Here is a 13960-nt window from a genome sequence, read left to right as displayed (position 1 = left end):
TATTAGACTCTTTGCCTGTTTCACAGTTGTACACGGTGCTGAAGTAATGTTTGATTGCTTCTTACCAAGGTTGTTCTTCACTTTCTGAAATACATGGAAATCTAGGAACTAAAAAAAATCCTAACACTTCCTTGTCCCACCCAAAACAAACAAACAAAACCACAAAACCAACAAAACAACCCAAACCTGTCCATCCAGATTCCAATGATTAAATTCTTTTAGTAACCTTTTAGCCATTTTACTTCACCTCTATCTCTCAAATCTGCTACTTTCTGGTCAGAAACAGAACAAATGAAATGTATATCTTTGCTATTTCTGCTCTGTTGATAATTCCCATTAATATTTGCACTTACTTTCTCCTGATCTGTTGCACAGAGGCTTAAGTAATTGAGGACCTGAGGTTCCAGTGCACTCAAGGCCTCCAGCAAGGCTGGGATAAGTTTTGGTGCATGAGGTTTCAGCATAGATCCAGCACTTTTACTGATCTTCACAAGAGTGTTAATGCTAGAAAAAGAGGCAAAGGAAAATCAACACAGAAACAGTTTTGGTTGAAAAAAATCTCTGGTATACTTCAATACAGTACCAAAAAATGGCTAATTAATGACCAGTTCAGATCACAGGTATGCCAACATACCTGCATCTATACATTGTTCTGATTAGGTGGTAGCAGATCTTAGGCCTGAACCTCTAAGCCATTCTATGCTCTGCATGGAGATTGCGTAGATTAGTCAAGGTATCAAAAAGGGCAAGGAGTACTACAGACAATTGTAGGAACAAATAACATGTTTCAAAAAAGGTTCTTAGAAAAGTCAGTCAAGAGAAATCAATTGCTTCTTCCTAAGAAAAGCACAATTACAATGTGTTCAGATCCTTCTGTACGGATCCCGTATGTCAGCCTGACATCTTTAGATCTCTCAGGCGGCATTTTGACAGTACTTTCAAACCTTAAAAAGGATGAAAGAAAAATTCACTGTTTATTTAGAGCTTTCTAACCTTCCTAGGTAATCATGATCAATAAAAGAAAATTGTTTCTCGGGAGACCAGAAATGCTCCAGGTCTGACGTAAATGAAGAAATAAACAAGGTTCCAAAGTGACAAGCATGATAATTCCCTACATATCAAGGGACATCAAACCATTAAAATGCATAGCACATATCTGAACAATGTGAACAAATGCAGTTGCCTCTGCAATATGTGCTGTCATTACTCATATCTAGACATTAAATAAGACCTGTCTTTTCCAGGAACTATCATGGGATTTTTTGTTTGTTTACAAGTAGATGAGATGCCATTTCCGAATAATCTTGAGCAGAAAAACCCTTGAAGATCAGTTTGCCACTTGTACCTGGACAAAAGAACTCTCTCCTAAGCAATGAATCTGCACATCTGCAGAAAGGTGAGATATTTCAAGGTCAGTGTATAACTTATTAATATTGTTGTCTCCATTTGCTTAAATAAGATGCTTCCAAAATACGAATTCAACTCCCTGTTAGAATTCAGTGGGTTCAATATGAAGGCTGTTTTGGGCAGAAATTTGTGACTTTAAACACAAAGAATGTTCCACAAGTGAGGTGAATAAGCTGGGTATGTTTGGCATGAATCATAGAATCATCAAGGCTGGGAAAGATTACTAAGATCATCTAGCCCGACCATCAACCCACTCCTACTGTGCCTAAATCATACATACCCTCAACCCAGCAAGTTTGTAGGCTGCAAAACTAACCTGAGAGACCGGACTTCAGCAACTGTGCTGACTATTCCTTTATCTAGGAGACAAGGGAGCAATACAGCTACTGTCTTCTGACCAGCAACTCCTTTGGAGGGATCACACATTTTCACACAAACCTGGAGACAGATGAGAATTGCTATCACAAATGTGTACAAATTTCCTGCTTGGATTTAATCAAAGCACCTTTTGAGTCAAACAGAGGCCAAATGCAACTCACAAACTGTTTACAGTGAAACCCAAGCTCTGCCACGTTTCTTCTTCTCTCCAGAAAGAACTCAGACCCTAAACCATGTTCTTAAAGATGCTTCAGCTACAGTCAGCTTCCAGAAAAGGCAAGTTTAAAGCCACATCTAAGAGGTGCTGATCTGCACCTGAAGGGAGATGCACTACATGATCTCTCAGCTCAGGGACAGCCCTTCTCAGCCACTCAGACTCAACTGTTCCACAAGATCGGGCTGCAAATCCCATATTAGAGAAGACTCTGCAATTGTAACAGCAGTGTGTTTGGACCAGATCACCACTTTTGCCATTGAAACTGCATGCTGCATACATCACAAAAGTTATGATTTCAAACACAGTTCTTATGATCTGTTACCATCTCCACTGATTTGACCTCTTAAAAGAATATCAAACAGAACATAAGTCATATGCGGACTATCCCCAACATATTTTGTCAGCAATTGCATCAAACAGTAAAGTTCAGACTGGACTATTTTGTTTCATACCAGGTTTTACTGGACTTGGTCAGCTACATCTTGCTGCAGTTACAGAATGTTTTTAGACCTCACCAAGCGGGAAAAAGATTAGGAGAAAGAACTACCAGTTCATTATCTCCCTCCTGTGGCTGTATTGAACTTAGCACTGCATTAGCCTCCAACACCATAACTCCACCAACGTCAGGAAAAGTAAGTTGGAGTATGTGGCCAAGCTTATTACAATTGCCTTTTAAGATACTGTTCTGTTTATCACTCTGTCTTATACTAGACAGTTCTCCAAGATGACAGCCTGTTGTAAAAGTCCATTCTTTGAGAGATTAAAGGGACGATTCCCATAGACATCCAGAGCATACATGCACCTGTGTACAAGTGACAAAATAAGATTTTTACCTTGCTTAAAGTTTTTAAGGCTAGTTCTGCTGCTTTTCGCACAGACTCCTAAAAAAAAAAAAAAAACACACAACGTTTTTACTAGTTTTACAGCTTCTATATAATGATGCATACTCACTGATAAGTATAACAATAGTTCTTTTAAGAATGTATTCATGGCTGACACTTAGAAACTTTCAAAGAAATTTCATAGCAGCAAGTAAACAGTCAAATCAGCCTGACCTGGTGGCACATGACAGCACTACCAGTCAGACTCTCACTTTACCTGCACCAATGAATTACCAAGTATTGAGCAAAATTCCTGCGTACTGAAACACAATTACTGGCATTGGTAACTTCTTTGGATGTTCTCAGAATAATTCTGGCCTGTCAAAAATGGAATTTCTCAAAGTTTGTTTTCCAAGTAAAATTTAGGAATTGGTGCCTCATGGACCCATTCCAAAAGGCAGCACGCAGGTAGCTGATTTGTTTTGAAGGCTAGTATTTTTCATCAGCAATATGGCAGAACATTCTGTGCCAGTTGGTTTGAGTGCCCCAGAACATTTCTGAACACAGTGAATTTACTAGTATAAGGGCAATTTCCTTGTTCACAGCACAGTTTGGGAAACAATCCAGCCCTGCTTTAACTGGAAAATCTGGATGCACAGAAAACACAGGCTCTAGCACGGGAGGACCCGAGGATTCTGACTTCCTATCTGCAAGGCATTTAAGCACACAAGCAGACAAAAAAAAAAAAAGTTTCTATACTTGAGAATATACTTGAGAATGCTTTCATATCCAGGAAAAACCGCTGAACCTTCAAGAGTAGCACCAGGAATGAAAGCTAACACTTAAAAACATGAAGAAAAACATACATAATTCATTAGAGAGCACGGAAATTTTAACTGCAAAGGGCAGTGAACCTTTAGTCTCTTTAACGCATAACTACCATTAGCTTCAACTCAATTTCTCAAAGAAACTCTTCTAAATACCTCAAAGTTTGATTCACTACTTTCAATAGAAGATTCCAGTTCAAATTACAGTTCCATTACCTTAATGTCATCTTGCACTCTAAACAGAACTTCCCAGATTTCTGGAAGCTTGTCTATGATGTCATCCAAAGGCCTTCCTCTTAGTAGGTCATTCAGTGCAAGACAGCTGCAAACAAAGAATTTCATTTCCATCACACGGTATTTCTTTGATACAGGTATATACACATGTGTAAAAACAAGTAAATGATTTAAAAAAAGAGAACTGTTTTACATTTCTTATTTTCCCCAAACCCTAAATCTGTTATAAGAATGTCTCCTTCAGCAGAAGAGACAAACATCCAGCTAGACAGGTGAAATGTGAAACAGGTGACAGCAGTAAAAAAAGGCCACTGTGGTAAAAATTGCTGTTGAAAACATTCCAGTTAGGATATTGTTTCAATTTTTTTTTTCCCTCCAAGTACAGGATAAAAAAAAATTCACAACAGTCTGAAGTCTAGAACTGAAATAAAATGGAAGTTTTCAAAACAGTGTAACCATAGACTGATACAAATAAAAAACATTTATCAAAAATGTTCTTCCAAGCAGCATGCTGCTGTCAAGTATGTATATAGACAGACTACCAATATTTTCTAATGTTAAGCAATACTTCAGGCCTGCAGATAACCAAAAACTTCGTATGCAGAAAGTTCCTCCTTTGTGGAATATTGTTTAGCATTCTGTCAAATTGCATGCAGTAAAAATTTTCAGGTTCAAAGAAGCAAATTGCTTTAAGATTTTATCACTCTTCAAGTGTGAACTACAAGACCAAGATCTATCCTGATATAAGGATATGCCCTCCTCCCACACAGACTTCTTTAGGTTAGCAGGTTTATTGTAAAGAAAAATTCAAAGAAAACTCCGTCACTTCTCCAGCAATACCTGGATTCCCTGATTCTCCACAGATTGCTGGTTAGGTTACTGATCAAATCGTCGAGAATTTCCTTCATATACTTATCAACCTATAATTAAAAAGAAAAGAATATACTTGAGACAAGCCTAGAACATGCATCTGTCATGCACTCTGAAGAAAGATCCTAATGGACAGTATTATATGACTTCAGTCACAGCAGATGATCCAACGCTTGCCAGAGCTGGCTCTGTGCAAGTTCATTTTGACTTTGCTTTAGAAGTGCCCTTCTTTGCACTGCTTCAGGGCTTAGAGCTGTAACAGAGACCACAATGAAAAATAAAAGTTTGTCAGTCCTTTTCAACAGGACTGTTTAGATGCAGCACAAAACATGCATTACAGCAGAAGCAGTTGTACTCTGCGCAAGGATCAGTCAATGACTTCACACTGAGATTAGACATGCCATGAGAAAAGATTTGCAAACCTAGCTCCAGTTCTTTAAGATCCAGACTAAGGGCATCTTAAGAAGTCACTTATGCCTGAAACATGCCTGGGAGGAGTTAACCCCAAATTGATGGAATAATCTCTTCCCACAGGTTTCTTCCCACTCTAAAACTGAGGAACCACATTTAGATGTTCTTGCTCTAAGGGATGCATCCTCAACTATGACTTCTCAAGAACTTCTCATATGCAATATCATAGCAATATCACAGTGAGGAAAGACCCCACATTCAGTATAAAGTCAACTTTAACACTGGCCACACAAAGTCTGTGGTATCCTTTCACAAAGGAGAGGAAGCATTTGTGCATTCCTCACCTCATCCTTAGTTAGGTTCAACCGTATCTTTCTTTAGGACAATGTCTACTCCCTTTCTACACACTTCCTTCATTTCTTAAGATACAGCTTTCCCATAAGGATCTTTGAAACACTCCCAGGTTAGCAGGAACCCACCACTGTTGTTTACAGCACACTCACCATTGATTTGTCAGTGACCAAGGCATTCCAAATACTGGTCATTGCTTGCCGAATGCCCAGGTTGGGGTCAAACTGGTAACGGTAAAGCCGAGGAAGAAGCTGGGGCAAAAATGGAGCTAGCTGCTCTCCAGCCTTGGCAGCTATCACATTGAAACCAAAAGCTGCTCCCTGAAATGATGACAGAAGAACATTTGGTGAAACCATTTACTCACCACTCAGTTATCACTCCTGGGCACACCACAGACAGTGGCAAAGCTGACTGACAGTCTAGACAACAAGAGAAGAAGAACAAGAGCAGTACCAGCACAAGCTCTTGCCAATGCTACAGTATCAGAAATATATCAAGCAGACAGTCACCATTAGGAGATGAAAAGATACTTCTACTTCAGCCCTTCCCACCACACCCTCCAACTTTTATTTCAAGATAACATTTGACACTCTACAGCAAAGTTCTGGTGGAAGATTACAGCTGCAAGGATTTGACTGCTTTTTTCCAAAATAAGCTCTTCCTGAAGGAAGGCCACTGCTTCCCTTCAACTCTGTTGCATTCAGAAGATCTAGAATAACTTATGAACTGAAAAATTAACCAACACTATCTTAACATGAAACTTACATTTTTGGGGATTAGTGATTTGCACATGGCCTTATTCATTTCAAACTAAAGCATTCTTTTTTTTTCCCAACAGAGCACTACTGTCAATTACGACACAGTGGAACTGATGCTCATCCATAAAGTGTCACGAAATTTAAGACAGCTTGAAAAAAAGCTACTCAAAGGCAGTGCAGTGGCAGCCTCTGTGACTGCACTCGTGACTTCCTCTACATTTTCTGACCTGATATGTCAAAAGCTGCCACTTAAAACCTCAGTTATAGAACCACTTCACAGGATAGAAAGTACTTTCTAGACTGTGACCCAGACAAGACAAACTCACAGACAGGACTACTGCTATGATGGTGCAAGGAACCATCTAGCAAAGCTTGCTCCACTTCACTCCAGTAGAGGTGCCCCAGTGTTGAGAGAGGGAAGTCTTGAAAGATGTGCTGACTTGCCAAACAGTGGATGGAAGCTAATGCTGGTGCTTGATTTTTGCACTAAGTAGCATTTCTCAGAGGCTCAAAACCTCAGGTAAGGAGCGCAAAAGAGCATGAAAGGTGAAATACAGAAGATGTGGCCTACTTGGTATTTTCCACATAAAAGAGCATCAAAGGTGCTCTGCATACTCCCAGGGACTGAACAGTGGAAAAGTAGGAAAAACCAGTGAAAAAGACAGTTGCCAAGCTAGAAGTTTTTAAAAAATGTACTTAATTTATTATGCTACTGTCTTGCCCTACCCCAAGAAATGGCTCCAGTAGTCTTCTGACTTTGCTAGGAGTCCCAGTAGTTCTAAAATATTAAGGCTTTATTTTTGTTAAGTTAAAAAATGAAATTATTTTGGCAACATTGGTTAAACAATGTATTTTCAACTGAGTTTCTAGTAACCAGCTGCTGAACAATTTTTGTTCTGCTTTCTTACGTAATAAAGCTCATTTCCTTTAGCATGTGAAAACCCACCCAGTTCTGAAAATATTATCATGCTGTCCAAACACATCAAGATCTTGCTTCTGAAAGCTCAAAATGCAAAAAAAGAAAGGATCATAGCTAGTTCATACTGGAATACAGGATGATAAAACCTGTGATAACAACATTACGTTATAAGAACTTTGTTTCTCATGCCTCTTAATTTGCGTTGAACAAGACACCAAAGCACCAACACGTGGCCTTCACATGCAGTTATCTATGGATCATAAAACTGCTGTGAGAGAAATGCAGTCACTATTTCTCGTGCTCATAGAAGGAATAGAAGTGATACGAAAGAAGGAAATTACCTTTCGAGAATTCCACATGGCATGATGGTTGGCCAGATTCATAAATTTATACACCAGATCAGGCTGATTGAGATCACTAGCGAGTGAACAAAGCTCCTTGTAGGTAGAAAGACCTTGACTTCGAAAAGCAGAAAAGAAATCCAGTTATTTTTAGGGAAATCATTACTTATAGCAGAAGAAATACCATAATAGTTAACAGTATACTGTGTGCTTATTGACCACCTTAACTTACCCATCTGGGGTTTTGCTCAAGCCACCCTGAAACACCACAGTTTCTCCAGTCATCTCATGTTTGGCTCTATCGGAAAAGAGGTCCAGTATTAGCTATATCAAACTCTAACCTCGAATGTACTGCTCACTACTGAGCAAGTGAATTTGTTTTTCCCTATTATTCAGTAACTTCCTATTCTCTCAGTTCCAGACCCACAAATAAATCAACAAATAAATATTAAAAAAATAATTAAAAATCAACCAACCAAAGGAAAGAAAACAATATACAGAAGTGCAAAGCCACACTGCAAGAAATCTCATCAGCCTATGTCATGTGTAAAGTTAACGAGCCATGGCAGAAAGCTAGGGCTTTGCTGTGTAGTCAGAAGCAGACCAGATGCAAGCTACATCAGTGGAAAGCACACCTGCTTCAGAATGAAAAAACAACAAAACATTTCCACACATCTGATCTTCTCCTGTTCACCACCACTGAATCCCCCACACTTGCAGATTAGGTTTTTGTCACCAAGTTAGAAAGAAGGCTGATAAGAGTACTTCCAACACAGATTCAACATGATTAACAGCCAGTAGCTTTACAACACCACAATTTTTTTGTGTTAAAATAAACACGCTATTAAAATTCTCCTCAGCAAAGCGTATGCTTCAGGCACAAGAAAGATTCTGTTTCTACAACACTGATAATGTTCAGAATCACTGCAGGAGCTCACTGTCCTTTGCAATTCACAGTGTAGCAAGGAGGAAACCAAACCCAAACTGATTTAAACTGCTTGAATCAGGACTGAATCATTATTTAGTAGCTTTGTTAAATTCAGAACAGAACAAAACTGGAATAGCTTCACTCACAATAAACCCAGGCTGAATTAAGAAATATCTCAGTTTGACTTCCTGGCAGTTTGTGGATAGTGGTTTCCCCCAGGCACAAGGCATCTCCCTCATACAAAAGAGGCACATTTTTGTTCCCATCAGACATGTAGCTTACTTTTTAAGGCACACCATACCTTTTCCCAGTCATAAGGGTATCAACAAGCGTGGTGACTAGCTCTTGCTGATCCTGTTCACTTCCTAGTTCATATATCAGCCCAAGACCTTTTGAAGCAACATCCTGACTAAGCTCTGCAAGAGATTTCACAGAGTGAAATTAAAGATAAGCAAATGAGTAGTAATAAACAAATTTAAATTACAAAGATCCAACAGAAAAAAATCATAAGAAACAAAAGCTGTGTGTTGCAGTCCACAGTTCTGCATTTCAGAGCAGATCTAGTCTGGCAATTGCTCCATAAATTAAGTGACATCTTCATATTAACACTGTCATAGGTGGCTTTGAAATAGCTGAGAGCATTCAAAGAGCTGCTGTTATTCAGACATACTACAGGCCCCTGAAGGCAAATAGTCTCCTCTTTAACTTTGGTGAGCTCTGGTTAGTGCACTGGATGCCATCCTTTCCACTAGTTGCCATCACTAGACATAAAAGTCAAACATTTTTTGTTTAAAGATAGCTTAGAGTTACTGTCCATATAGAACTCTGTGATATTTCTGCCCAGAGCAAGCAGCAGATTGAACAGTTTCTGTTATTACAGCCTGCAGAAGAGAATGCAGAAGTATATTTATACTCTCATTTCTACAAGATGTAGGAAAGAAAATTTCTGAAGTAATGGAAATGGTAAATGTTTGTGGTTTTTTTGGTTTTTTTTTTGAGGGTTTTTTTTTTTTTTTTTTTTTTACAGACATGTTTTAATGCACACTGACAGAGAAGGTAAAGGTGACTTTCTGTTTGTTGTAAATTCCCTTTAACTTTAAGGCCTCACTAAAAGACAAAACTGTTGTGGTAGTACTTACCATCACTATCTGACAGAATTGAAACGAATGCACTTTGAATATCCTTGAGGTGAGACTGAAAGATAAGAAAGAAGGTTATTATTTGTATGATCTCAAGATAGTTTCTAACAAATAGACAGAGGTAACCATATGAATAGTGTTGTCTATTTGAGCTACAACTATGACACAAAGACTGGTAAGCAGTTGCCCGGCCTTCATTCACAGAACGTACGTTATTTGCCCAGCACCTTTTTATAGTTACTGTGTTATTAGAAAACCACATAATTTCTTCTCCTTGTTTAATACATATCAGTAATGTAGCATAAATGAGGCATCCTCTAGGCAAGGGACATCAAACTAGAGGATTCTGCTACTTCTGCTGTTAGACCAGTGTAATATCATACTAACTCTATGGAGGGAAAGGATGTTTTGGTCGAGAATGCTTTTTTTCTTTTTTCAGTTGGGAATGTTTCAAGTGCCTCCTTGTATAGCAACCTCCACACCTTGCGATTCTCATCACAGTCAAGCACTAAGTGCAAGATTTTTCAAGCCACAACCAAAAATATCAAGTACATGAAACGTAACTTCTGCTCAGTAACAAAGTTGTGACGAATTCTGTGGAACAAGTTCATGAAATTACACCTACCTCTTCACTTTCTTCCCCTCTTAAATTTGCCTTTTAGTATTTTCCAAAAAGAAATCCTAATAACTATACTGATACTCATCTCTTCTTCCTAAGGAAAGATGTACTGGCACTTATAAAACGGATTTACACTGCGCATACTCTGACTTGAGTGCAAGTCAGATGTTTGGAAAGACGCTAAACAGCTTTGTTCGTCTGACAGACATGATGTTCCCACACTACGAAAAGATAAGTCATGACTCAAAAGGACCTCAGTAAGGACTGCAGCAGCCCTGGGGATAAAAAGGCAATGGAAGTGAAATAGAATTAAAGAGAAAAGAAATGGACAGAAAGGAAGCAAGCAGCAAAAACAGGGATAAGGAGCCAGTGTCAAGAAAAGGACATATTCCTTACCTTAATTGCTTTGTGCGTACTCAGCTTCTTCACCATTGACAGAAGCCAGATGCAAGCTGCTTGCCTAACATGTGGGTTGGGGCTGATAATGTGCTTGTTCAAAATTAGGTCTAGGACCCAGGGAACCAAATCATTTACCTTCAGATCTAAATGAAAGAAAGAAAGGTAGAGAGGAAGGAGGGAATTTTCAGAGTCAGATATGCATTTTTTTTTTTAATTTCCATACAACACATAGCAGCAAAAACTACTCACAAGTGAGTAAGGAGGTGAGGCCTTATCCTCTGCTTATTCAAAAAAGATGGACAGCGTAGCTTCTGGGAAACTGTTTCTCTTAAAAGAAACTCTGAAAAGAGCTCTCCTAACCATACAATGATAGTGCTCGTGCCCAGAAGAATATGAGCACAGAAACACTCATACTGTGCACAATTCATTGTGCTTTCTTTTTTTTTTTTTTTTAGCGTGTGTGTTCAGACTCAAAAATCCTGGAGCAAAATCAGGGTTTGGTTCTGCCCCACCCTGAACATGCTCAGCTTTGTGTTCACTTGAGATCTAACACCATCTCTGCCAAGTGGCAATGAATTAGATTTCATAAAAAAGCTATATGGACTTGAAGTGGGGAAACAACTTGTTTACAACTCAGTATTGCAGAACAAAGAGCAAAGTGAAGTATAAAATGTCTCTTACTACTTCTACTGTTAATCAAACAACAGATAAAGCCAGCGTTAAGCCACAGCTGTGAGATTTCACATTTCTCAACATAGACCTTTGTATAAGGAAGACATACCTGGGGCAGGGATATATTCCTCCTCTGTGACTGTCCATGCATCACGTGCAGCCACCGAGCTGGTTCCTACAGCAGCACTGGTAATAGCTTCACCCACAGTGAACTGCAATTCTATTTGTTTGGCCTGGGAAAAATAAAAGAGCCTCACTGACTACTGACTGAATGAACACCAAAAGTTTTGGCACTTACTGCAAAAACCCACAGCCCATTACTCAGTCCCAGTACTCAGCACTAATTTACAATATCACACTTTGGGTGAGCTCCTAAGACTACCTGGTGACTTAGATCCCTTGGAGCTGATGAAAGCAGTGCTGATGTCAAGCACTCCAAAATGAATAGTAAGAGCTAAAGCAAGAATTTGCCAGTTTCTACGTAACATAAAGAACAGGAAAAAAAAAGAGAGAGAGTTTAAAGTTTAAACAAAGTTTAAACAAGATCACCAGTCATTAACAAAAGTTACTGTGATTCTAAGAAATGAATAATCTTTTTCCCACATGAAAACAATTCAGCCAAAATTTTGCCTTGCTTCTCTGTCTTCCTTACATTATTTTCTTAAGCCCTGAGGAACAGAATATGTAGAATTCTGCCAATTTTTTTGTCTGTCTTTGTGGTGAATCTTTATCTCTTACGAACTGACTACTATGTCTGCTGAGTACCTTTGCTCTCCTTACTCTCTGTAAGAACAAAACACACATGTAATTTGGACAAGCAAGACCTTAGCTTCCTGCAATCTAAGATAAACTGTTTTTCAGTTGTTTTTTTTTTTTTTCCTGTTCAAGTACATATTTTATAAAGGAAGTTGTAATGTCCCTGAACAGTTCCAGGTCAGAAACACAGCACTCAAAAACATGATTTTGTAGATGTGTACACAATGTTCTTGCTATTCTTGTTTGTTTAATCACATCAGACTGGAAGACTCCACAAATTCAGTCTGTTTCATACTCAATAGATGCTTCTACAATGCTGAATTCTATGTGAGTATGAACAAGGAAGAAAGATAAAAACAAGCTGTAAAGAAAGATACTAAAAAACTCCCCAACTTTTAATTTTGTAGCCTGGAGTATGGAAATACATATAGCAAACTGTACTACTGCAAAAGAATGCAGTGCACTACTGGTGGATTTAGGCTGACAACAAATCTTCCTATAAATAAAGCTTCTAATTCAAGTGAGTTACACCAGCGGATGTACTTCTGATGAAAAAGCACTTGTATTTATCTTACCACCTCATAGGATACACTTGAATGCCAAAATACAGACTTACGGATTTACCACTAAAAGCTGTTGATGTTTACTGTGTAAAGGTAGTCCACTTGAACCAGGGACATCTACTTCATCTCAAAGACTGGGGCAAAGATCTCAGCAGGCAAGCTTTTAAACTGCGACATAAAACATTTTAGAATTTTACACGCCCCAAACCTACCACAGCTTTCTACTTCATTCCAGCTTTAACAAAGTTAGAAGCACTACAGATGACAGCTTCTTCGTAAGCCTGTCTCCAGAAGACACAGGAAAACACTCAACGGAAATACTGACGAAAACTATATATGCTAGTTTCTCACCTCCACAGAATCCATTAAACCTTGCAACAGCAGCTTTTGGTGGGGAAAATCTCCATCTCCCACGGGAAAGTAACCCAACGTTTGTATTGCTCGTTCCTTCATCTTAAATACAAAGAAAACCAACAACAATCACATTATCTCCCTGGAAGTCCAGAAGATACACTTTCAAACCTCTCCTCACCTTCTTGATGAAGTTTCACTTATGGAATCTGAAGTTAGATATGCAAAAGACTTATTAGCTAATTGCTGCTCCTCTCTTTCAAAACACAGTTTTCCATATGACACAAAGCACAATAAGTGTTGTTGTTACGTTTGACAATTATTCTCCAGAAGACATTCCCTTTTTCCCTGAGTTAAAATTATCCCTTTTTATAATTTTTATCCCATAAGCTCCTACTTCGGAGTATAGAAAGCACACATAACTGCTGCACAACAACAGATATTCTGAAAACACTTATTCCAAATCTGACTCACTAAAGCCAACAATTAGTCTGAGTCCAAACAGGTTCAGTAGTGAATTCTTTAAAAAACAAGTCCAGTTGGACAGGTAATACATTCCAGAAATGAACAAGAACCATAACAATGTTACAAAATCTTGCCTTATTTGTTTCCTTGCTAGAAGGGATTCGGGCCAGTAAGCTTTCAACAAGTTGCAGCTTTGTAAAGCCTGTGCCTTCACTGGGGATTGGCAAGGGGCCATTTCTGCCAATCTCCCCCAGAGCTGTGCAAGCAGCCACCACAAGGAAGGGAGAGGTGCTATCCAAAAAAGAACCTACAGGAGAAAATAGACAGGATGACTTGGATCTTGTTTTATTATCTAACAGAGAATAAACAAATAGCAAGGTGCTTATTTCCTTTAAAACTGGTGGGAAGCACTATGCTCCAATAAAATCAAAAAGGTGAGAAGATAGTGGGAGGAGTCTTGGCAGTAGCACCACTCCTTATCAGGCTATGTTGGTCAGTGAGCTGAGAGTCCATCTAACTCATGCTGAAAAGGGT

The 13960-nt window shown here is 38.8% G+C and overlaps 1 protein-coding gene across 3 annotated transcripts in view; it reads right to left on the bottom strand.

The window, feature by feature from the left end:
- The window catches only part of ECPAS (Ecm29 proteasome adaptor and scaffold), a 57182-nt gene that overhangs the window by 9983 nt on the left and 33239 nt on the right, over window positions 1-13960 (bottom strand). For all 3 annotated transcript variants that reach the window (XM_031608345.2, XM_031608344.2, XM_090132366.1), the window contains exons 22-35: window positions 13561-13733; window positions 12962-13063; window positions 11401-11524; window positions 10617-10762; window positions 9602-9656; window positions 8764-8878; window positions 7767-7832; window positions 7535-7652; window positions 5669-5836; window positions 4725-4804; window positions 3867-3972; window positions 2836-2883; window positions 1724-1845; window positions 354-504 (exon numbers count right to left, since the gene is read on the bottom strand). In XM_031608345.2, the coding sequence (XP_031464205.2) occupies window positions 354-504; window positions 1724-1845; window positions 2836-2883; window positions 3867-3972; window positions 4725-4804; window positions 5669-5836; window positions 7535-7652; window positions 7767-7832; window positions 8764-8878; window positions 9602-9656; window positions 10617-10762; window positions 11401-11524; window positions 12962-13063; window positions 13561-13733 (1574 nt within the window). The remainder of the gene's footprint in view (window positions 1-353; window positions 505-1723; window positions 1846-2835; window positions 2884-3866; window positions 3973-4724; window positions 4805-5668; window positions 5837-7534; window positions 7653-7766; window positions 7833-8763; window positions 8879-9601; window positions 9657-10616; window positions 10763-11400; window positions 11525-12961; window positions 13064-13560; window positions 13734-13960) is intronic.

Source organism: Phasianus colchicus, chromosome Z, assembly GCF_987193195.1.
Source record: "Phasianus colchicus chromosome Z, bPhaCol1.hap1.1, whole genome shotgun sequence".
NCBI classification, from domain to species: Eukaryota; Metazoa; Chordata; class Aves; order Galliformes; family Phasianidae; genus Phasianus; species Phasianus colchicus.
Note: the sequence above shows the minus strand (reverse complement) of the source record. Positions and strands in the feature narration are given on the sequence as shown.